This window comes from Physeter macrocephalus, chromosome 1, assembly GCF_002837175.3.
Source record: "Physeter macrocephalus isolate SW-GA chromosome 1, ASM283717v5, whole genome shotgun sequence".
Classification (NCBI taxonomy): Eukaryota; Metazoa; Chordata; class Mammalia; order Artiodactyla; family Physeteridae; genus Physeter; species Physeter macrocephalus.
This window is the reverse complement of record NC_041214.2, coordinates 89,341,547-89,360,737: the sequence shown is the minus strand read 5'-3', so window position 1 is coordinate 89,360,737 and position 19,191 is coordinate 89,341,547. Positions and strand designations below refer to the sequence as shown.

The 19,191-nt window shown below is 38.2% G+C and overlaps 1 protein-coding gene across 1 annotated transcript in view; it reads right to left on the bottom strand.

The window, feature by feature from the left end:
• Positions 1-19,191, bottom strand: part of SNX4 (sorting nexin 4) — a 67,993-nt gene that overhangs the window by 26,184 nt on the left and 22,618 nt on the right. The window contains exons 6-8 of the mRNA XM_024124346.2: positions 13,590-13,645; positions 9,770-9,842; positions 1,440-1,501 (exon numbers count right to left, since the gene is read on the bottom strand). Of these exons, the coding sequence (XP_023980114.1) occupies positions 1,440-1,501; positions 9,770-9,842; positions 13,590-13,645 (191 nt within the window). The remainder of the gene's footprint in view (positions 1-1,439; positions 1,502-9,769; positions 9,843-13,589; positions 13,646-19,191) is intronic.

Here is a 19,191-nt window from a genome sequence, read left to right as displayed (position 1 = left end):
TTTTTTTTTTGCGGTACGCAGGCCTCTCACTGTTGTGGTCTCTCCCATTGCAGAGCACAGGCTCCGGACGCGCAGGCTCAGCGGCCATGGCTCATGGGCCTAGCTGCTCCGTGGTATGTGGGATCTTCCCGGACCGGGGCAGGAACCCGTGGCCCCTGCATCGGAAGGCAGACTCTCAACCACTGTGACACCAGGGAAGCCCTGGAGAGCTGTTTTTAAGTTAAAAAAAAGCAAAGTAAAACAAGTGAACATAGCAATGTATAAAACATGCTCCCTTTCCATGTTTAAAAAAACGGGGGGCAGGGGGGGTACTTCTCTGGTGGTCCAGTGGTTAAGAATCCGTCTTGCAATGCAGGGGACGCCTGCTTGATCCCTGGTCAGGGAACTAAGATCCCACATGCCGAGGGGCAACTGAGCCCGTCCACTGCAACTACTGAGCCCACGTGCCACAACTACAGAGCCCACACGCTCTGGAGCCTGTACACCACAACTAGAGAGAAGCCCATGTGACATAACTAGAGAGAGAAGCCCGCGCGCCGCAATGAAGGATCCCGTGTGCCACAACTAAGACCCGACGCAGCCGAAAAATAAATATATAAATATTTTTTTAAAAAGGTGGGAGGGAGAAATGCATTTGTTTGTGTGTTAATATATACGTTTATGGTGTTACATGTTACTAGAAGGATACACAAGTAACCCAGAAACTGCTATTAACTGCTATTAGTTGCCTCAGAGGAGGAGACCGGGGTGGTTAGCAGGCAGGAGGGAAGAGACTTTTCACTATATAAGCTTTTGTTCCTGTTGAATTTTGTGCTATATGAATGTCTTACCTATTCAAATATGTTAAATGAATTATTTTGATTAATTCAATCAAAAGGACTTAGAACATTAGCAAGGACATTTTTCTTACAAGAAGATTTGGATAACTAACTTCTAAAATGTCACAACTAAAATAATTAACACACACAAAAATTCACAAAAGGAAAAGCTCAAAACTAACCAAGATATGCAAGTTATCTACACAAGTAAATATTCTAATTTACACCAATATTACCTCAAGACTGAAAAACCCATCTTGCAAAAGCCTTCAGAAATTATAAAGTGACACAAAGAAAGAAAAGAAAAAGAAAACCGCTAACTCTATATGACAGTGATTTCCAAAGGAATCTTATTGGGCATTCTGCCAAGAAAGTAAAAGACACCGCTCTCTGCTTCAGAGCAGTTTATCTTTTATTTGCTCAATATATTGGACTCACTTATTATTTTTTATTTAAACAAAGGCTTTACAGTGAAAAGTTTGAAGACTACTACTACAGGACATCATTTAAAAAATAATCTTTTGTTTTCCAGAATCATATATTTTCAAGAATTATAGTTCTTAGGCAAAAAGCTAATTAGAGCTATTTGTTGTTTATTATAAAAGTTTGCATAATGCTTACCTGAAAACTCGCCCATAATTCCCATGTACTTTATATACACCATACAGTCGGTCTGCTACTCTCTGGAATAAATATTCAAAAGAAATTACTATGAAGTCAAAGTTACATAAAGATTACTTAAAAAAAAGATTTTATCCTAATTTAAAATACATATATATATATATATATATACATGCTTAGCACAATAACCTTGAAAAATATGGAAAAGAAGCTTAAATCTCCCAAAGTTTCATCATGGGGAGAAAAAACACCTAGTGTTGTCATATTTATGTAATAGCTTTCATATTTCTTCATTCATATATATATTTTTAATTAACGTTTTAAAATTTCCTATACCAAGAGTGCTAATATTTTTAACCAGCAGGTTACTATTACTTTTATTTATTTCTTTTATAAATTTATTTATAAATTTATTTATTTATTTATTTATTATTTATGGCTGTGTTGGGTCTTCGTTGCTGCACGTGGGCTTTCTCTAGTTGTGGCGAGCAAGGGCTACTCTTTGCTGTGGTGCGTGGGCTTCTCATTGCAGTGGCTTCTCATTGCAGTAGCTTCTCTTGCTGCAGAGCATGGGCTCTAGGCACGTGTGTTTCAGTAGTTGCAGCACGCAGGTTCTAGGGCACATGGGCTCAGTAGTTATGGCTCATGGGCTCTAGAGCGCAGCCTCAGTAGTTGTGGCGCACAGGCTTATTTGCTCATGCGGGATCTTCCCAGACCAGGGATTGAACCTGTGTCCCCTGAATTGGCAGGAGGATTCTTAACCCCTGCACCCCCAGGGAAGTTCCCAGGCAATATACCTCTGTGCTACTTTATCAAGTTAATGCCTTCTAACCAACTAACATTAGATATTTTAATAAATAACAGTAGAATTACAGTTTAGGTCACTGAGATAAAATATGTACTGCCTAGAGACTTCCCTCGTGGTCCAATGGTAAAGAATTTGCCTTCCAATGAAGGGGACATGGGTTCTATCCCTGGTTGGGGAACTAAGATCCCATGTGCTGTGGGGCAACTAAGCCCACGCGCCACAACTACTGAGCTCAAGTGCCTCAACTAGAGAGCCTGCATGCTGCAAACTACAGAGCCCACGTACCACAACTAGAGAAAGAAAAAAAAAACCCATGCTCCACAACTAGAGAGAAGCCCACGTGCCACAATGAAGAGCCCAAGTGCTGCAACTAAGACCCGACACAGCCAAAAATTAAAAATAAATAAATAAAATAAATATTTTTTAAAACTACAAAAACAATGTACTGCCTAGCCATTCACACAAATTTTACAAAAGACAAAACAAAACACCATACGCGGTAATCTCCTTTACTTTCCCCCAAAGTGTTGTGGACATGAACTAGAAGATCAAAAGTCAATCCCAGGGGCTTCCCTGGTGGCGCAGCGGTTGCGCGTCCGCCTGTCGATGCAGGGGAACCGGGTTCGCGCCCCGGTCTGGGAGGATCCCACATGTCGCGGAGCGGCTGGGCCCGTGAGCCGTGGCCGCTGAGCCTGCGCGTCCAGAGCCTGTGCTCCCCAACGGGAGAGGCCACAGCAGAGGGAGGCCCGCATACCACAAAAAAAAAAAAAAAAAAGTCAATCCCACATAAAACCCTGAAAAAGAATTCCTAGTATATAATTTCCAAATGTAAACCCTGAATTTACATTCAACCCCTCTAGTTCCTTACTCAAACATGAGTAATTTGAGGAATTAGGCATTAACCATACAATAATTCTTAAACCTTTCAATACTTCAGCTTAAACTGAATGAACCACATTGTAAAAACCTGGAGCAGGCATAGGAGGATCATAAAATGTTTTCCATCTCTCCTTGACCTGCTAGACTAGAGGGCAGCACACTACAAGTCTGCAGCTTGTTTTTGTAGTCTTATTGGAACACAGTCATACTCACTCATATTAGCACTGTCTATGGCTGCTTTCATAGCAGGGTTGAATAGCTTCAACAGGGACTATATGACCCAAACAGCTGAAAATATTTACTATCTGGTCTTCAGAAAAAGTTTGGCGACCCCTGTACTAGACTCCACTTTCAGGACAAAGTTCATAGTCTTTACTATGCTTGAAACTTTCCAGGGCTGTCCACAGAGCTCTAAACTAATTTCTCTGGGATGTTATTTCCCAATCATTTTTTGAGAGTCCTATAGAGTGTCAAAGGTTGCTTGGTTGTTTAAAGTGGTTCCATTGTCAAGTAAGTTTGGGAAATACTGAGATTAAAACGTTTAACAGGTTTTTTTTCTGCAGGACTTTTTTGAACTTTAACACTATACACAAATCAGGACTATTGAGAGAGAGTTGGTTTGCAGGAGGGAACATGTTACAGGACTGGCATTCCAAAGAATATAAAATGGAAAATGTCACTCTAGACTACTAACTTTTGCAGATCCTTGTACTTTTTTTTTTTTTTTGGCTGTGCTGCACGGCATGCAGGATCTTAGTTCCCCAAACAGGGAGCGAACCCCACCACCTGCGGTGGAAATGCAGAGTCTTAACCACTGGACCGCCAGGGAAATCCCTAGATCCTCATACTTATCAAACGTCCTCCTGACAGCTGAGCATTTTATCATCTACCTACGATATTAAGTATAGAAGACAGGGAAAGAGCTTGTTAAATAACCACGTAAGAATAAAAACTAGAACAACTTAAATACAAAATGGATACACAAAATAAATGTTCAAAGAAAGTTTCTGAATCCCTGGTATTTAAGTGTTTTTTTTCTTTAAATTTTATCACTCCTGGCAGCTGATACAAAAGGAACTTTCACCATGATAATTAGAGCTCTGGAAAATACTTTGGTCCACAGAACATGACAAAAAGAGGTAAGAGTTCTCATACTCCAGAAAGGTGAGCAACCACACAAGGAACTACTCTATTGGTGAATGAGGCAACAAAGAGCCACTCAGCAGTTGTTACTGGACCAGCAATGTTTCTGGCATGAACTACTCATGGAAACAAATTGTTCTAACCAACCGAAACATGAGATGATTGGTGTCTAGATCATCAGGCAGTGAGAAAAAAGATGAAGCAAGGAAAAATTATAAACTATAGACCAAAAAATATCATTTCTAGAGAAAAGTAAAGACAAAAATGGCAGGTAAATAAATCATGAATTATTAAAACCTGAAACCAGATTAATTCAGTGGTCGTTGGTAAGCAAGAAGCATGGTGCCAGGTAAAGGGGGCTATACACAATGATTTAGTCTACACTGCCACTCAATTTCAATTCTGTTGACAAGCCTTTCTTTTTGAAAAGTGATCATCTGACAGCTGACAGGGGAGGACTGACACCTAGCAAATAGTATGACAACAGAAGAAATTTGACAGACTCATCTTATCATCCTCCCCAGTTCTGAATCATTTGCAACTATGGTAAGAATGTCTTCTTTATCCTCACTGAAGCAGTAGGGGATTAAATGTTAAAAAGGACACAAAGCCTTATGACAGTCTATTAGATGATCTTATTTTAAAAATCTGGACACATAGCTTTTCTTTTGAATTATCTCCTAAGGAGGCAATGATTATGAGATTTAGGACTCCTGATACTACTGCCAAAATCTTTCCCAAAGGAACTATATGTAATACTTTACACAATGCCGCTGTCACCAAATATTTCACTAACACTAGATATTACCATCTTTATATATGACTACAAATTAAATGTTAAATAGTGCCTCAATAATTTCAATTTACATTTGTAGAGTATTAGCAAAGTTAAACATTCCTCCCTCCCTTTTAAATTTGATTTCCCCTAGAGAGGCAGCAAATATGGTTGTAGGAAGTAAGGGATTTGGAGTAAGACAAATGTGAATTCAAATTCCAGCTCCTGGGACTTCCCTGGTGGTCCAGTGGTTAAGAATATGCCTTCTGGGCTTCCCTGGTGGCGCAGTGGTTGAGAGTCCACCTGCCGATGCAGGGGACATGGGTTTGTGCCCCGGTCCGGGAAGATCCCACATGCCGCGGAGCAGCTGGGTCTGTGAGCCATGGCCGCTGAGCCTGTGTGTTGAGAGGCCCGCATACCGCAAAAAAAAAAAAAAAAAAAAAAAAAGAATATGCCTTCCAATGCAGGGGACGTGGGTTCAATCCCAGGTCAGGGAACTAAGATCCCACATGCCAAGGGACCACACATAGAAAGAAGCCCATGAGCCACAACAAAGAGCCGGCATGCCACAGTAAAAGATTCCGGCATGCCACAACAAAAGATTCCGCATGCTGCAACGAAGATCCGGTGCTGCAACTAAGACCCGACGCAACCAAAATAAATAAATATTAAAAAAAAAAATTCCAGCTCCTTCTTACTTTAGGGTTTGACTTTTGAGAATTTATTAAACTACTCTTAGCCTTAGTATTCTATCATTCTCTTGGAAACGTGGAAATGAACCTCATCATATGACTATGAGAATTAAAGAAGATGACATTTATAAGGTTCCTGGCAATAAGCAAGGTGGTTCAATGAAAAACAATTATCTTCTCCCTCAATCTACCTGAATTCATGTCCTCTGTCAATATATCATTTGTAGGTGGTTAAGAGCATGGGTTCTAGAGTCAGACAAAGGTTTATATTCTGGCTTCATCATATCTATTTATAGTATAGTATTAGGCAAGTTACTTAACTTCATTTGCCTCTGCTTCCTAATCTATAAAATGGGGACAGTTACAGCACCTACCTTCAAAGGGCTACTGTCGGAATTAGGTAAGAATAACACAATATGCTTGGCTGATATACAACAGTAAATAAATATTAGATTAGCATTATTTTCCTTTTGTCTTAGTTTACAAAACACAGATTATCTCATCTGAGTCTCACAACTCTATGAATAACACACTCATTCATATAACAAATATTTATGTAGTACCTACTATGTGCCAGGCAGATATTCCCATTTTCCAGCAAAGAAAACAAACTCTGAAAGGTTAGTGGATTTGCCTGAAGGACCTGGAAAATGCCAGAGACAAGTTCTAAATCCAGCTCCTCTCAGTCTAAGGCCACCTGCCCTTTCTGGTTGTTCTGTTTTGACGTCTTAAATATTAACTCTTTAACCTGTTAGTCATTTATCTTTTGCCTTTTCTACTTTCAAAAGAATTCTCCTTGTCAGAAAAGATAGCCAAATAATTCTATTTTCTCTTCGTCTGTTAACAATTCATCATCTGTCTCAAACAGTCTCTAAGCCTTCTTCTCCTAACACTCTGTTACAAAAAAGCCCTCACTGTGGTGATTTCTGTGTTGTTTGCAGGCTTCTGTCAGTGTTGGGCTCTAACCTTCCATTTTTAACTGTTATGTCACTGTCTATGACTAAACAGCCTTTCTCCTAATTTTAGAACAATCAAGATTTTAGCTATTCTGTATTTTCCATTGGCATTTATCTCATTTATAGCGTCAGAATTTCAATTTCACTCACAGAACAAGTGCTGCCTTTCCTTTGAAGAGCTCAAGCTGTCTTTTATGTCAATTAAGTTTCTGAAGCCTGTTTTCATAAAGTTTAGGGTAAATATATCGATACCCAAAATTATCTTGTGTATTGTAAGCTCTCTGATGACAACGTCATTTTTCTTTAAAGGTCATATTTCTTGTCAAATACACATTACTAACCAGTTCTCCTTGGCTGGTTATAATTAAATTCAAGAAGTAATTTATGTTACTGCTTTTTAAGATTTTTTAAACATAAAACTGTCAGCACATACATCCATTTATTCATCCATTCAGTGAATATGTAGTGGGTGCCTACTCTGAGTCAGGCATTATTCTAGGGATATGACAGTGAGAAAACAAACTCCTGCTCTTGGGAGCTCACATACACTAGTAGAGGAGATGATTAACAAAAGAGTACAGAATACAATGTTAGTGTTGCTATAAAGACAACAGTGATGACAGAAAATGACAGGAAATGATAGAAAACTGCATCGTATTTTATACAGGATGCTCAGGAAAGATGACTTCTCTCAGGGGGCATTTGGGCCAATAACTGAATGACAAAAAGAGAAGAGGCCAAGAGAGGTTCTTGAGAGTGGGGCATGGGGGAAGAATGGTACAGGCACAGGAAAGAGCAAATAAAAGCCCTAGGGCAGAAACAAGCTTGGTTGAAAGCAGTTAGAAGGACAACAGGGCTAGGGTGGAATGTACAAAAAATAAAAAGGAACATAGGGGGCTTCCCTGATGGTGCAGTGGTTAAGAATCCGCCTGCCAATGCAGGAGACACGGGTTCGAGCCCTGGTCCGGGAGGATCCCACATGCCGCGGAGCAACTAAGCCCGTGCGCCACAGCTACTGAGCCTGTGTTCTAGGGCCCACGAGCCACAACTACTGAGCCCACGTGCCACAACTACTGAAGCCCATGTGCCTAGAGCCCGTGCTCCCAACAAGAGAAGCCACCACAATGAGAAGCCTGCATACCACAACGAAGAGCAGACCCCGCTCACCACAACCAGAGAAAAGCTCACGTGCAGCAATGAAGACCCAACGCAGCCAAAAATAAAATAAATAAAATTAAATAAGTTAATTTAAAAAAAAGAGAGAGGAACATAAAAACAGCTGTGTGAGAGACTCAAAATTTTTCTTTAACATCACAGTTAAATTTTGTCATGATCTTTAAAGATTATTAAGTATTAATCATACTCAAAAATATACTTTCAGCAGAAAATCAGATATAATCACTATCCTATCTTTACTTTTGACAATTTTCTTACTTGCTTTATGAGAGCAATCACCCATACCTTCTTGCAGGCTAGATGATCTGTAGCACAGTTTCACAACAATGACAATTATTTCCTCCATCCTTCAGAGCTCACTCAAATTTACTACTTATGCTTCATGGATTTTCTGAGTGTTTAACTGTTAAACTTTGTTCAATTCACCCCTCATCTCTGCTAATTCTGATAAATCTGATTCTGGTTGGTTTTTCTGCCTCGTCCCTTAGCGTCTTCTGGGTGTGAAGGACTGCTTGAGAACATCTCAATATCTGGGGTTAGTCCTGTGACTGCTTAATGGTGTACCTCTGCCTGCCCAAGACTCTCAGAACTGTTAAGCTCCCTGCTACATGATGCTTTCTACAGGGTGCCCCCCTTCTCTTTGGTTGAGGCCTTTAAGGAGGATATGGCTTTCATAATCAGCCAGACTTCTAATTTGAGTAGATTCTCCAAGTTTTCTGGCACAGAAGACAAAGCAGTATGAAGTGTTCTTCCAGTCTTCTGGGATGTCTCTGTCCCCACCTCCACTTTCCACAAGAACTGCTGCCTAATTTGTTTAGGTAACTTCAAAGCAGCTAAGGGCCTAGAAATTTTATCTCATTAATTCACAAGTCCTTTCCAATACCCAGTTCTTGACTCTACTCTAATAATTCTCACAGGTAACTTTTCTTTTCCTAGTAAGTATCTTACAATTTTTTTAAGAAGTCCTATAGTATTCTGAATGGTTACACAGATTGGTCCAATACGAGGATACTTCAGAAGGATTTATTTCCCTTGCTCTATTTTTTCTTATACTTATGAAAATCTTCAAACATACAAAAAGCAGAGAAGAGTAAGATATACTCCCATTTCCCAACACTCACCTTCAACAATTATTATACAGCCAATCTAGTTGCATCTAAAACTGCCCCCACTCTCCACTCTTTACCAGTAGACCCTTTCATTAAAACAAATCCCAGATAATATATTTCATTTCAAGATGATTCTAATCAGCATAAGATATAATCCTAGACCTGGTAACCCAGCGTCTTTCAAAGCCTTTAAGGAGAGTTCTAAGGTTTTCTTTAGGTTACCCCAAAGGACCAGAGTAGATGACACAACATTTTTCAGGTACTACATTAATTTACCCAAAAATATTTTTCTCCCATGTCGGTTACAGCCAAACTGTACAGTTAAGTACAATCATTATTCGTAGATTTCTAGTCCCTTTTGTCAGAGCAGACCATTACCCTACATAAATTTATTTAGTATAATTTAAGAGCACACAGAATGGCCTAACACAGTGTTAACTATTCAGCAACCTTAAAAAAAAAACCTTGAAAGAATAGGATATTATATGTAGATCTAAAATCCCACACTTAATTATATTCCAACAATGAAATAGTAGGCCCTTTGATAAGATGTCAAAACAACCATATACAGACTACAAAGAAAACTATAGGCTAAAATTCTTCAAGTTATTTATGCCAGAAAACATTTCACATTTTTAAAAAAATGCAATTTAGGTGATGAACACACCAAATTTGAATATAAAAATCAGTTATTCATCATAAATATCTTCCATTACTTAAAAACATAACGATTAAATGAGAAGAAGCACTTCCTTTTTAATGTCTGTCAAAAAGTTCTTGGGGACCACTTACAGCTCTGACTCGAAGAAGATGTGAGATGACAGACTGTAGCTCATCACTGTAGTGTTTTAGTTCTGTAAATCTCCTGAAACAGGAAACAAAACATCATTTTTCTCATGAAAAGTCAAAAACTGAAAGACAAAACAGCAGTTCCTGAGAATAATAAAACTGATTCTATTTAACTATTTGCTAGCCTTAAACATTTACACACGATGCAAACTCAGAAAGTTCTAAAACAAAATAACCATATTTTCTCTAGATATTTTTAAAGCTAAGAAAAGATATTATACTTCATAATTTACACTGTGGAACTGAGATAGAGATAATATTTGTTGGTTTGAAAACAAAAAAACAGGAAAAAATTTACGGTGCTAAAAAAATCTTATGGTGCAACCATAAACTCATTGTCTCTAACCTTAATCTTCATGCTGCTCAGTAATCTTTGATTCTATAATCTGATATCTACTATTCTCCATAAGACCTGAAACTTCTATTACCACCGTTCTTCCAGCAATGTAACACCTGACCTCACCCTCCTCAAAAATTTGTTTCCCTGACATCAGTGTTAATTTCTCATGATTTTCCTTTTACTCTCTGGTCATTCCTAAAGTCTCCTTTGCAGGACTCACTCCCTTCACTCATCTCTTATACCGCCAACTTTAGTGTGCAAAGGACTCCTCAAGTGTTTGCTAAGAACACTACTGAGGGCCTCTCAGTAAAAGAGGGCATGAGTAACCACCACAACTGTACAAAGAGGCCCTACTGGGACTCAGGAATCTGAATTTATAACAAACTCACTCACAGGATTCAGATGCTGGCAATCCTCAGATTACACTTTGGAAAACGCCCTTCAAGCACTGGCCTTCTTTAGGATTCAGCTCTAGGTCCTCACCCATCTTACAACCAATCTTTCAATCTACACACTCTGTGACTTATTCACAAAGCTTCACAATTATGATCTACATGCTGCTAAACTCCAAATATATAACTCCAGCCCAAATCTCTCCTAAAAGCCATATCTATGAAGCCAACTAACTAGCAGACATTTGTACTTGTTTACATATCTAAAGCTCAACTTATCTTCCCCTATCCCATCAAACCTCTCTCCTCTATTCCCTAGCAGTTTAAACAATGAAACCTAGGTGCCACCTGTATTTCCTTCTCCTCTCTTTCATCCCATACATTCTACCAATCACTCAGTCTACCTCCTAAATATTAAACAAATATTGCCACAAAAAAGTAGAGACTCGGGCTTCCCTGGTGGCGCAGTGGTTGAGAGTCCGCCTGCCGATGCAGGGGACACGGGTCTCTGCCCCGGTCCGGGAGGATCCCACATGCCATGGAGCGGCTGGGCCCGTGAGCCATGGCCGCTGAGCCTGCGCGTGCGGAGCCTGTGCTCTTCAACGGGAGAGGCCACAACAGTGAGAGGCCCGCGTACCACAAAAAAAAAAAAAAAAAAAAAAAAAAAAAAAAAAAAAGTAGAGACTCAAGGTCCTCCTCCTCACTGCTTTTAACAGTCTAGTTTGAATAAAAATAAACATGCATGAAGAGGTATCATTTGAAACCTCTGAAACAATCTTTCTGGTTTTCTAGATTTTAAGAAAGAACAGAATGAAAGTATTTTAGTGATATAAACTATTTCAGTAATGGTATGAATAATAATTAATCTATTGGGCCAGGTAGATCTAGAACAGAGATTCTGTATATTAAAAATCTGTTACAACAATGACTGATATAGATAATTCTCTTATCTAAAACTTAAGTCAAACAAATTCTATTACTAATTATACATTAATTATATACTTGAACAAGAACTTAGGAAAAAACTGCCTTGTTTATGTTATTGGTCATATCATATTTAAAATTCTATATATGAGGGCTTCCCTGGTGGCGCAGTGGTTGAGAATCCGCCTGCTGATGCAGGGGACACGGGTTCGTGCCCCGGTCCGGGAAGATCCCACATGCTGCAGAGCGGCTGGGCCCGAGAGCCATGGCCACTGAGCCTGTGTGTCCGGAGCCTGCACTCCGCAACGGGAGAGGCCACAACAGTGAGTGGCCCGCGTACCACAAAAAAAAAAAAAAAAATTCTATATATAATATGGATATTAAATAAAATTTAGCAATCTAGAAAAGCTGGTAGGTCAGAAAAGGGAAGACAAACATTCAGTTGACAAAATACTTTTCATTAAATTAAAAAACATTCAACTGACAAAACAATAATATTAATTTAAAAACTGTCTCATCTACATGCTCCTCTAATGAATGTACATTCACCAATGTCATAAACTTTGCTGCTTAGGTTTTCCAAAGCTTTTTTTGGAGGGTGACATAATTTAGTTCTTAACCTAGAGAACATCTCATATACCATGGATGTCATTATAACCCTTATAAAAACCTCAGTGGAACCTAAAATGCATATTACAAAGCAAAAGCCTTTCTGAAAATGCTCCGTATTGTATGATACAACATTTTGGAAAAGGCAAAACTATGGGAACAGTAAAAAGATCAGTGGTTGCCAGGGCTATGGGGAGGGAAGGATAAATAGGCAGAGCAAAGAGGATTTTTAGGGCAGTGAAAATACTTTTTATGATACTATAATGACACATACATGTCATTATACATTAGTCAAAACCCATATAACATATAACACCAAGAGTAAACCTTAATGTAAACTATGAGGGTAACAATGAGTCAATGTAGGTTCATCAATCATAACAAATGTACCACTTTGGTAAGGGATAATGGGGGAGGCTCTGTACCTCTAGGGGCAGTTGTGTAAGTGTAGGGGCAGAGGGTACCTGGGAGCTCTGGACTTTCCACTTAATTTTGCTGGGAACCTAAAACTACTCTAAGAAATAAAGTCTATTAAAAAAATAAAATAAAAACCTCAATGGTTACCATCACAATTTCTTAATTACCACTTTTAAATATTTATTTATATTTTATATTCAAAATGTATACTAAAAACCAGAGGCATAATGTTAATGTGTTATGGTTTATAAAGTCCAGCACAATAGGCTATCAGACTATGCAAACTTGGCCTTTGTCTGCTAAGAATTTACACTATGTAGAAGTTAATGCTGAAGGCCTGACTAGAGAAATTCTAACAGACTTCATAAACTTGGTCACCAAATATGGAAAAGCCTCATCTACCTAAGCACCTTTCTACCTGGAAAGTATAGCTGAAGCAAGCTTCAGGTAAAGGTCCATATAATGAAGAGCCTGAATTATCCACCAAATTCAGAGAATGAACAAAACCAAATCTTAAATACCTAGATCCCACCCTAAGGAAAGTTATTTCTGAATACACCAGCTTTCTTTAATATAGAAATGCTCTCACAAACACCAAAGTGACACTGATGAAGTCAGGTAATTGTCATATAAATACATCTCCACGAAATTATTATACTAGTGTGCAACTGTCTATCAAGTTTTTTTGCTATTCAAAGTAGATAGTTTATTATTAAAATAAATAATATATTATCTTGAGTTTTGTACATATCTGACAAGCAAAGTCTAATAAGAAAAACTATTTTATATGAAATTAAAATTACTTTTCTCATTTTTCTGATACCTTAAACAACACTTAATAAATCCTTCTAGGAAAAAGCAGTGGTTTAATTTTCTAAAATTTCAGTTACTTACAACCTTAATCCCAATTAAGTTACCAAATTTCAAAATCAGTTTTAGACTGTAAAAGGATTTCACTAACGTGAATTACTATTTAAAATATTTAGCAAATAAAGTGCATACATTCAGAAATGAAAAATTAAATAGATTGATAAGCACCACTCAAAACAACATTGTAACTGTTATTAAAACAAAACCTTACTTGTCTGGGTTTTTCACTCTGAATGTTGCATTAAGCGCTTTTAACCTGGAGTCTGCCTGGAAAAAATAATTTATTCACTTAATACAATTACATTTCAGGGTATAAATCCAAACAGTTTTATTTTCCCTTTAGAATTAAGATGCTCAAGTACAGTTTTCTTCGTATCATTTGTGTCAAACACATTAAACATACTCCAAAAAACAGCTTAGTAGTTATTTTTTAAAACACTACAAAAATATTTATAAATTAAACTGAACACATGGCATTCAGTAATACCAAAGTAAAACAACTGTAAATACCAACACACTAGCAAGCAAATAGCTCTGCATTATTATAACAGAATAGGTTGTGTGAAAAAAGTAGTTTACTTTTTCTCTAAATCAAGAAAAAGAATGATCTGTATATATAAACTAAATAAAACTACTGCTTTGAAGCCTGTGCATTACTGAGGGTCGTTCTCAGGTGGAATGTAAACCAAATGTACATTGGTTTTTCTCATTTTCATAATCAGTATTTTAGAAAATAAAGAAATATGGAAATGCCTGTACTAAATTAAAACTAGCTAGATGACGACTTCCCTGGTGGTACAGGTTTGATCCCTGGTCAGGGAACTAAAATCCCACATGCCTTGAGGTGCGGCCAAAAAAAAAACCAAGCTAGATGACATCAAATTAATTCCTTTCTAGCTGGCAGGAAATGTTACAACTTTTTAACTACCTTTACTTATTTCTAGATATTTCAACACAACTATTTAACTACCTTTACTTATTTCTACCCTAACTCATTTCAAAGGAGAGACAGAAGGATCAACATGAAATAATAATTTCATTGTATAAATTTATACTTAATATAGCCAAATCCTGTCCTCTTATCGTATGTTCTCGTTAAAATTTAAAAATTAAAAATAAATAAATAAGTGTATATATATATATATATACACACACACATATTTATTTATTTATTTATTTATGACCAAGGCACAAAAATGATATGGTTCATAAAAGGTAGCTCAATCAGTAATCAATTTCATAATGTGGTTTTTTATTTATTTATTTATTTATTTATTTATGACCAAGGCACAAAAATGATATGGTTCATAAAAGGTAGCTCAATCAGTAATCAATTTCATAATGTGGTTTGGTTTTGAAACTCCCAATCAGCTTGAATATTTTATATTATTCCAACTTACAAGCCCTAATTACAAATACTCCCAAAATAATAAACAAACAAAAGCAAAACTACTAGGGCTCCCCAGATTGCATGGCTAAAGAAATAAAAACAAATGCAACAAATACACCACTCCATAAACCCAGCCTCCTAAACCTTCAGACCAAAAGCAATTCAAAGAGCTATTAAGAATATCTAAAGCTTAATTTGTCATTGAATTCAGGGGATTCTCTTATTTCTAAAATGGGTATTTTTATCAATTCTTGACCTTTCTTACATCTCAAGGGCAAAGGAGCTAATGCATGTGAAAGTCCTTACAATTAAAGCAACTGAATTTAAGGCATATAATATTACTCCCTTAGGTTCTTTAAGTGAATTCAAATCACTAAACATCAAAATGTTAATGACTTTATAGTCACATGCAAATGAGATTCTTTAAATAAGGATGAAATTACGTAAAAAAGAAAATTTTCATGTGTATCTTTTTCTGAATCTCATACTTAATACTACCAATTAATTTATTTTTTACTTTTAATATTACCATTTTACCACTATAGAAGGCATATAAAATGTAAACCATCACCATCCTAACCTTTGCTTACCAAGCATTCTGTCAGGTCAGTCCATCACAACACCCCACTCAATCTGCTCTTCATTTCACAAGACTCCATAATAAGAGAAACTGCCTAAAATGTCATCAAATCAGAAACTTCTCCCCACAGCTAGATCTCTAAACACCTACCTAGGCTGTTCCAAATCTGACAGGTTACCATTCATCCATCTTATCAGGTTCCCCACTAAATATCTAAAGAAGCCCTTACATAATTGTTTCATACCACCCTACTTTATCTCCTTTAATACAGCACTATCTGAAATCCCGAGTTGTCTTCTTGTTTCCTAGCTGTCCACTAGAATATAAGAGCCACAAGAAAAGCAGAAATGAGAATGGGGCTCCTAGAGTTGCACAATGGCTGCCATGGCAATACTTTCATCTTCTTTGTTCATTCCTGTATCCCCAATGCCTCCCAATGCCTGGCACAAGAAAAACATGCAATAAGTATTGGCTGAATGAAAAAATAACCCCGACTATTATACAGCCCCAACTTAACTTCCTTTCCCATGTTCTTTAATCCCCACCTCTCGTTCCCTTTCCAATTACTATTACATACTTTACGTTCCTTGTCCTAGATCTTGTCTTCCTTTATTTCATTTTCTGGTTCTTATCTTCCCCCAAACCTTGCCTAGTAAACCATTACCAGCTTGCCCTCTCTCTAACCTTCCTTCACCCTCTAGGTTGACTCCACTGCAGGTTTCTCACTATTCAGGTCTCAGTTCAAATGTTCTCTCTTCAACCACGTGATGCAGTTTGCCCAGGACAGTCCTGGCTTACACCTGTTGTCCCTAATCTAATTATTAGCAGACCCCCTTTTCATTCTCAAAAGTGTCCCCATTTGAACAATAAATTTTATTGTCACCTATCTCAAAATAACCCCTAGAAAAAAATCCCTGCTGTCATACTCTCACAGTAATGACTGTTTTACTTTATATCACCTATAACTTTCAAAGTATCTTAAACAAATGTTAACTTAAAGTCTCCAACTACTACAATACAAGCTCCATAAGAACATGGAGATAATGAATGTTTCCAGCTTATTTGCTGTTGTATCCACAGCACCTAGAAGAGTACATGACAGTCTGTAGGCACCCAGCATTTGGAATCTCCAGGATTAGCAGAGATCCTAAAGGGCCCGATCTTCTCTCTGGCAGTCCCTGCTCCAAGTAACAGACAGGGTTCTGGATTCTTCTGAGTCAGCCTAAATTCATTTAAGGTTTGGGCATATGGATGACACTTACTTTCATGTAAGTAACTTACTGAGAGAACTGAGTTAAAATATTACTTTAAACTAAGTATTGGGTGGGGGACTTCCCTGGTGGCACAGTGGTTAAGAATCCGCCTGCCAATGCAGGAGACATGGGTTCAAGCCCTGGTCCAGGAAGATCCCACATGCCACAGAGCAACTAGGCCTGTGCGCCACAACTACTGAGCCTGCGCTCTAGAGTCCGCGAGCCACAACTACTGAGCCCGCGAGCCACAACTACTGAAGCCTGCATGCCTAGAGCCTGTTCTGTGCAACAAAGAGAAGCCACCACAATGAGAAGCCCTCACACTGCAACAAAAAGTAGCCCCTGCTTGCCGCAATTAGAGAAAGCCTGCGCACGGCAACAAAGACCCAACGCAGCCAAAAATAAAATTAATTAATTAATTTTTAAAAAAAGAGGGAACTGAAAACATACAAATACCATATGATTTTTAAAAATAAATAAATAAATAAAAAATAAAGTATTGGGTGGGCCAAAAGTTTTGTTCGTTTTTTTCCATAAGATGGCTCTAGTAGCACTTAGCTGTCTTTAACTTCATTCTAAACAATTTTGTTAGACTGTATGTGACGGCTGTCATATCAGCGTGCATTTAAAAGAAGACAACAAAATTGGTGAATTTTTTTAAAAATTAATTAATTTATTTATTTTTGGCTGCGTTGGGTCTTCGTTGCTGTGCGTGGGTTTTCTCCAGTTGTGGCGGGCAGGGGCTACTCTTCCTTGTGGTGCGCGGGCTTCTCATTGCGGTGGCTTCTCTTGTTGTGGAGCATGGGCTCTAGGCGCGTGGGCTTGATTAGTTGTGGCACGTGGGCTCAGCAGTTGTGGCTCGCTGGCTCTAGAGCACGGGCTCAGTAGCTGTGGCGCACGGGCTTAGTTGCTCCACAGCATGTGGGATCTTCCCGGACCAGGGCTCGAACCCATGTTCCCTGCGTTAGCAGGCGGATTCTTAACCACTGTGCTACCAGGGAAGTCCCAAAATTGGTGAATTTTTGTGTAGCAATTTTAATATTGAAGATGGAAGAAAAAAGCATTTTCAGCATATTATGCTTTATTATTTCAAGAAAGGTAAACACACAACTGAAACGCACAGAAAGATTTGTGCAGTGTATGGAGAAGGTGCTGTGACTAATTGAACGTGTCAAAAGTGGTTTGCGAAGTTTTGTGCTGGAGATTTCTTGCTGGACAGTGCTCCACGGTCATGTAGACCAGTTCAAGTTGATAGCGATCAAATTGAAACAATAATTGAGAACAATCAACATTATACCACCATTAAGTCACTTTCTCAAGTTCCTCATCTAAAAAACTGGAATAATACTAAACTAACCTCAAAGGTACTGAGGCAACTGTCAGCAAAAAAACATGACCGTGTATTAGAGTACAATGCTTAAGCACATAGTAAACATTTAATATTAATGATATTCAAATAATCTACTGCTTTAGGTTCTAACGTTTTTTTCTTTTTTTTTTTTTTTTTACCATTTTGATAATCTTCTAAAATTATCTTCCCTAAAAATATTCTTATCTGTCATCTTACAGCAATGGTTCTTAAGTTTTAGGCTCATGGGAATCAATATGTCTGGAATGAACTCTAGGATTCAGTATTTTGAACAAACAATCCCAGCAAATTGAGACTCATGAAGCCAGCTGACCACACTTTAAGAAACACTGAATTAAAAAAAAATTTTTTTAATCAAAAAACTAGTTCCACGCTAAAAAAAAGAAGAAAGAAACGCTGAATTATGAGTACTCAGCCAGCAATTCAACCTTTTCTTGAAGCCTCAAGGTAACCACTATAAACAACTAATACTGAATCCACCTGTGACACAATGAAGCCCTAGGGGTTACATAGGTGTGTGGGGATTTGGCCCCATGCCAGAGGCCTCCATACTGCAGTGTCTGATTTTCAGATCACTGTTATCCTTTATTAGCAGGCTGAGCTGTCAATTTCACTATTGTAACAGTGTGCCTGTCTCCGGCAGTATTCACTTTTAGACCTCTTAAATTTTCTTCTAATATGTTGTAGCCTAGAAAACAGATAGCCAAGTTTGTTTGAATAACTATAATAAAATTAAGTGGGTACTATCTGAAAGGACCAAAGTATATCTGTAAGTACTACAGTAAGTTATGTTACATCCATTTGAACATCTCAGAAGTCAGTCCTAAATCCCCCCTTTCAACTGTGATTGGGTTAGTTTTAACTGCCAAATACATGACCTCCAGATAAGTGAAGTGTATGTCTCTCTCTATCTCTCGGACAACCTCACATACGTTTGTATGTATGCATGCATGTACGTGTGTATGTGTAGTCCTAAAAGGTCCCATTTCACTTCCTTGGTGGTGCAGTGGTTAAGACTCCACGCTTCCAACGCAGGGGGCACAGGTTTATTCCCTGGTCAGGGAACTAGATCCCACGTGCATGCCACAACTAAGAGTTCACATGACACAACTAAGGGGCCGGCAAGCCGCAATTGAGGAGCCCGTGAGACACAACTAAGGAGCCCATGGGCCACAACTAAGGGGCCCATGTGCCACAACTAAGACCCAGCACAACCAAATA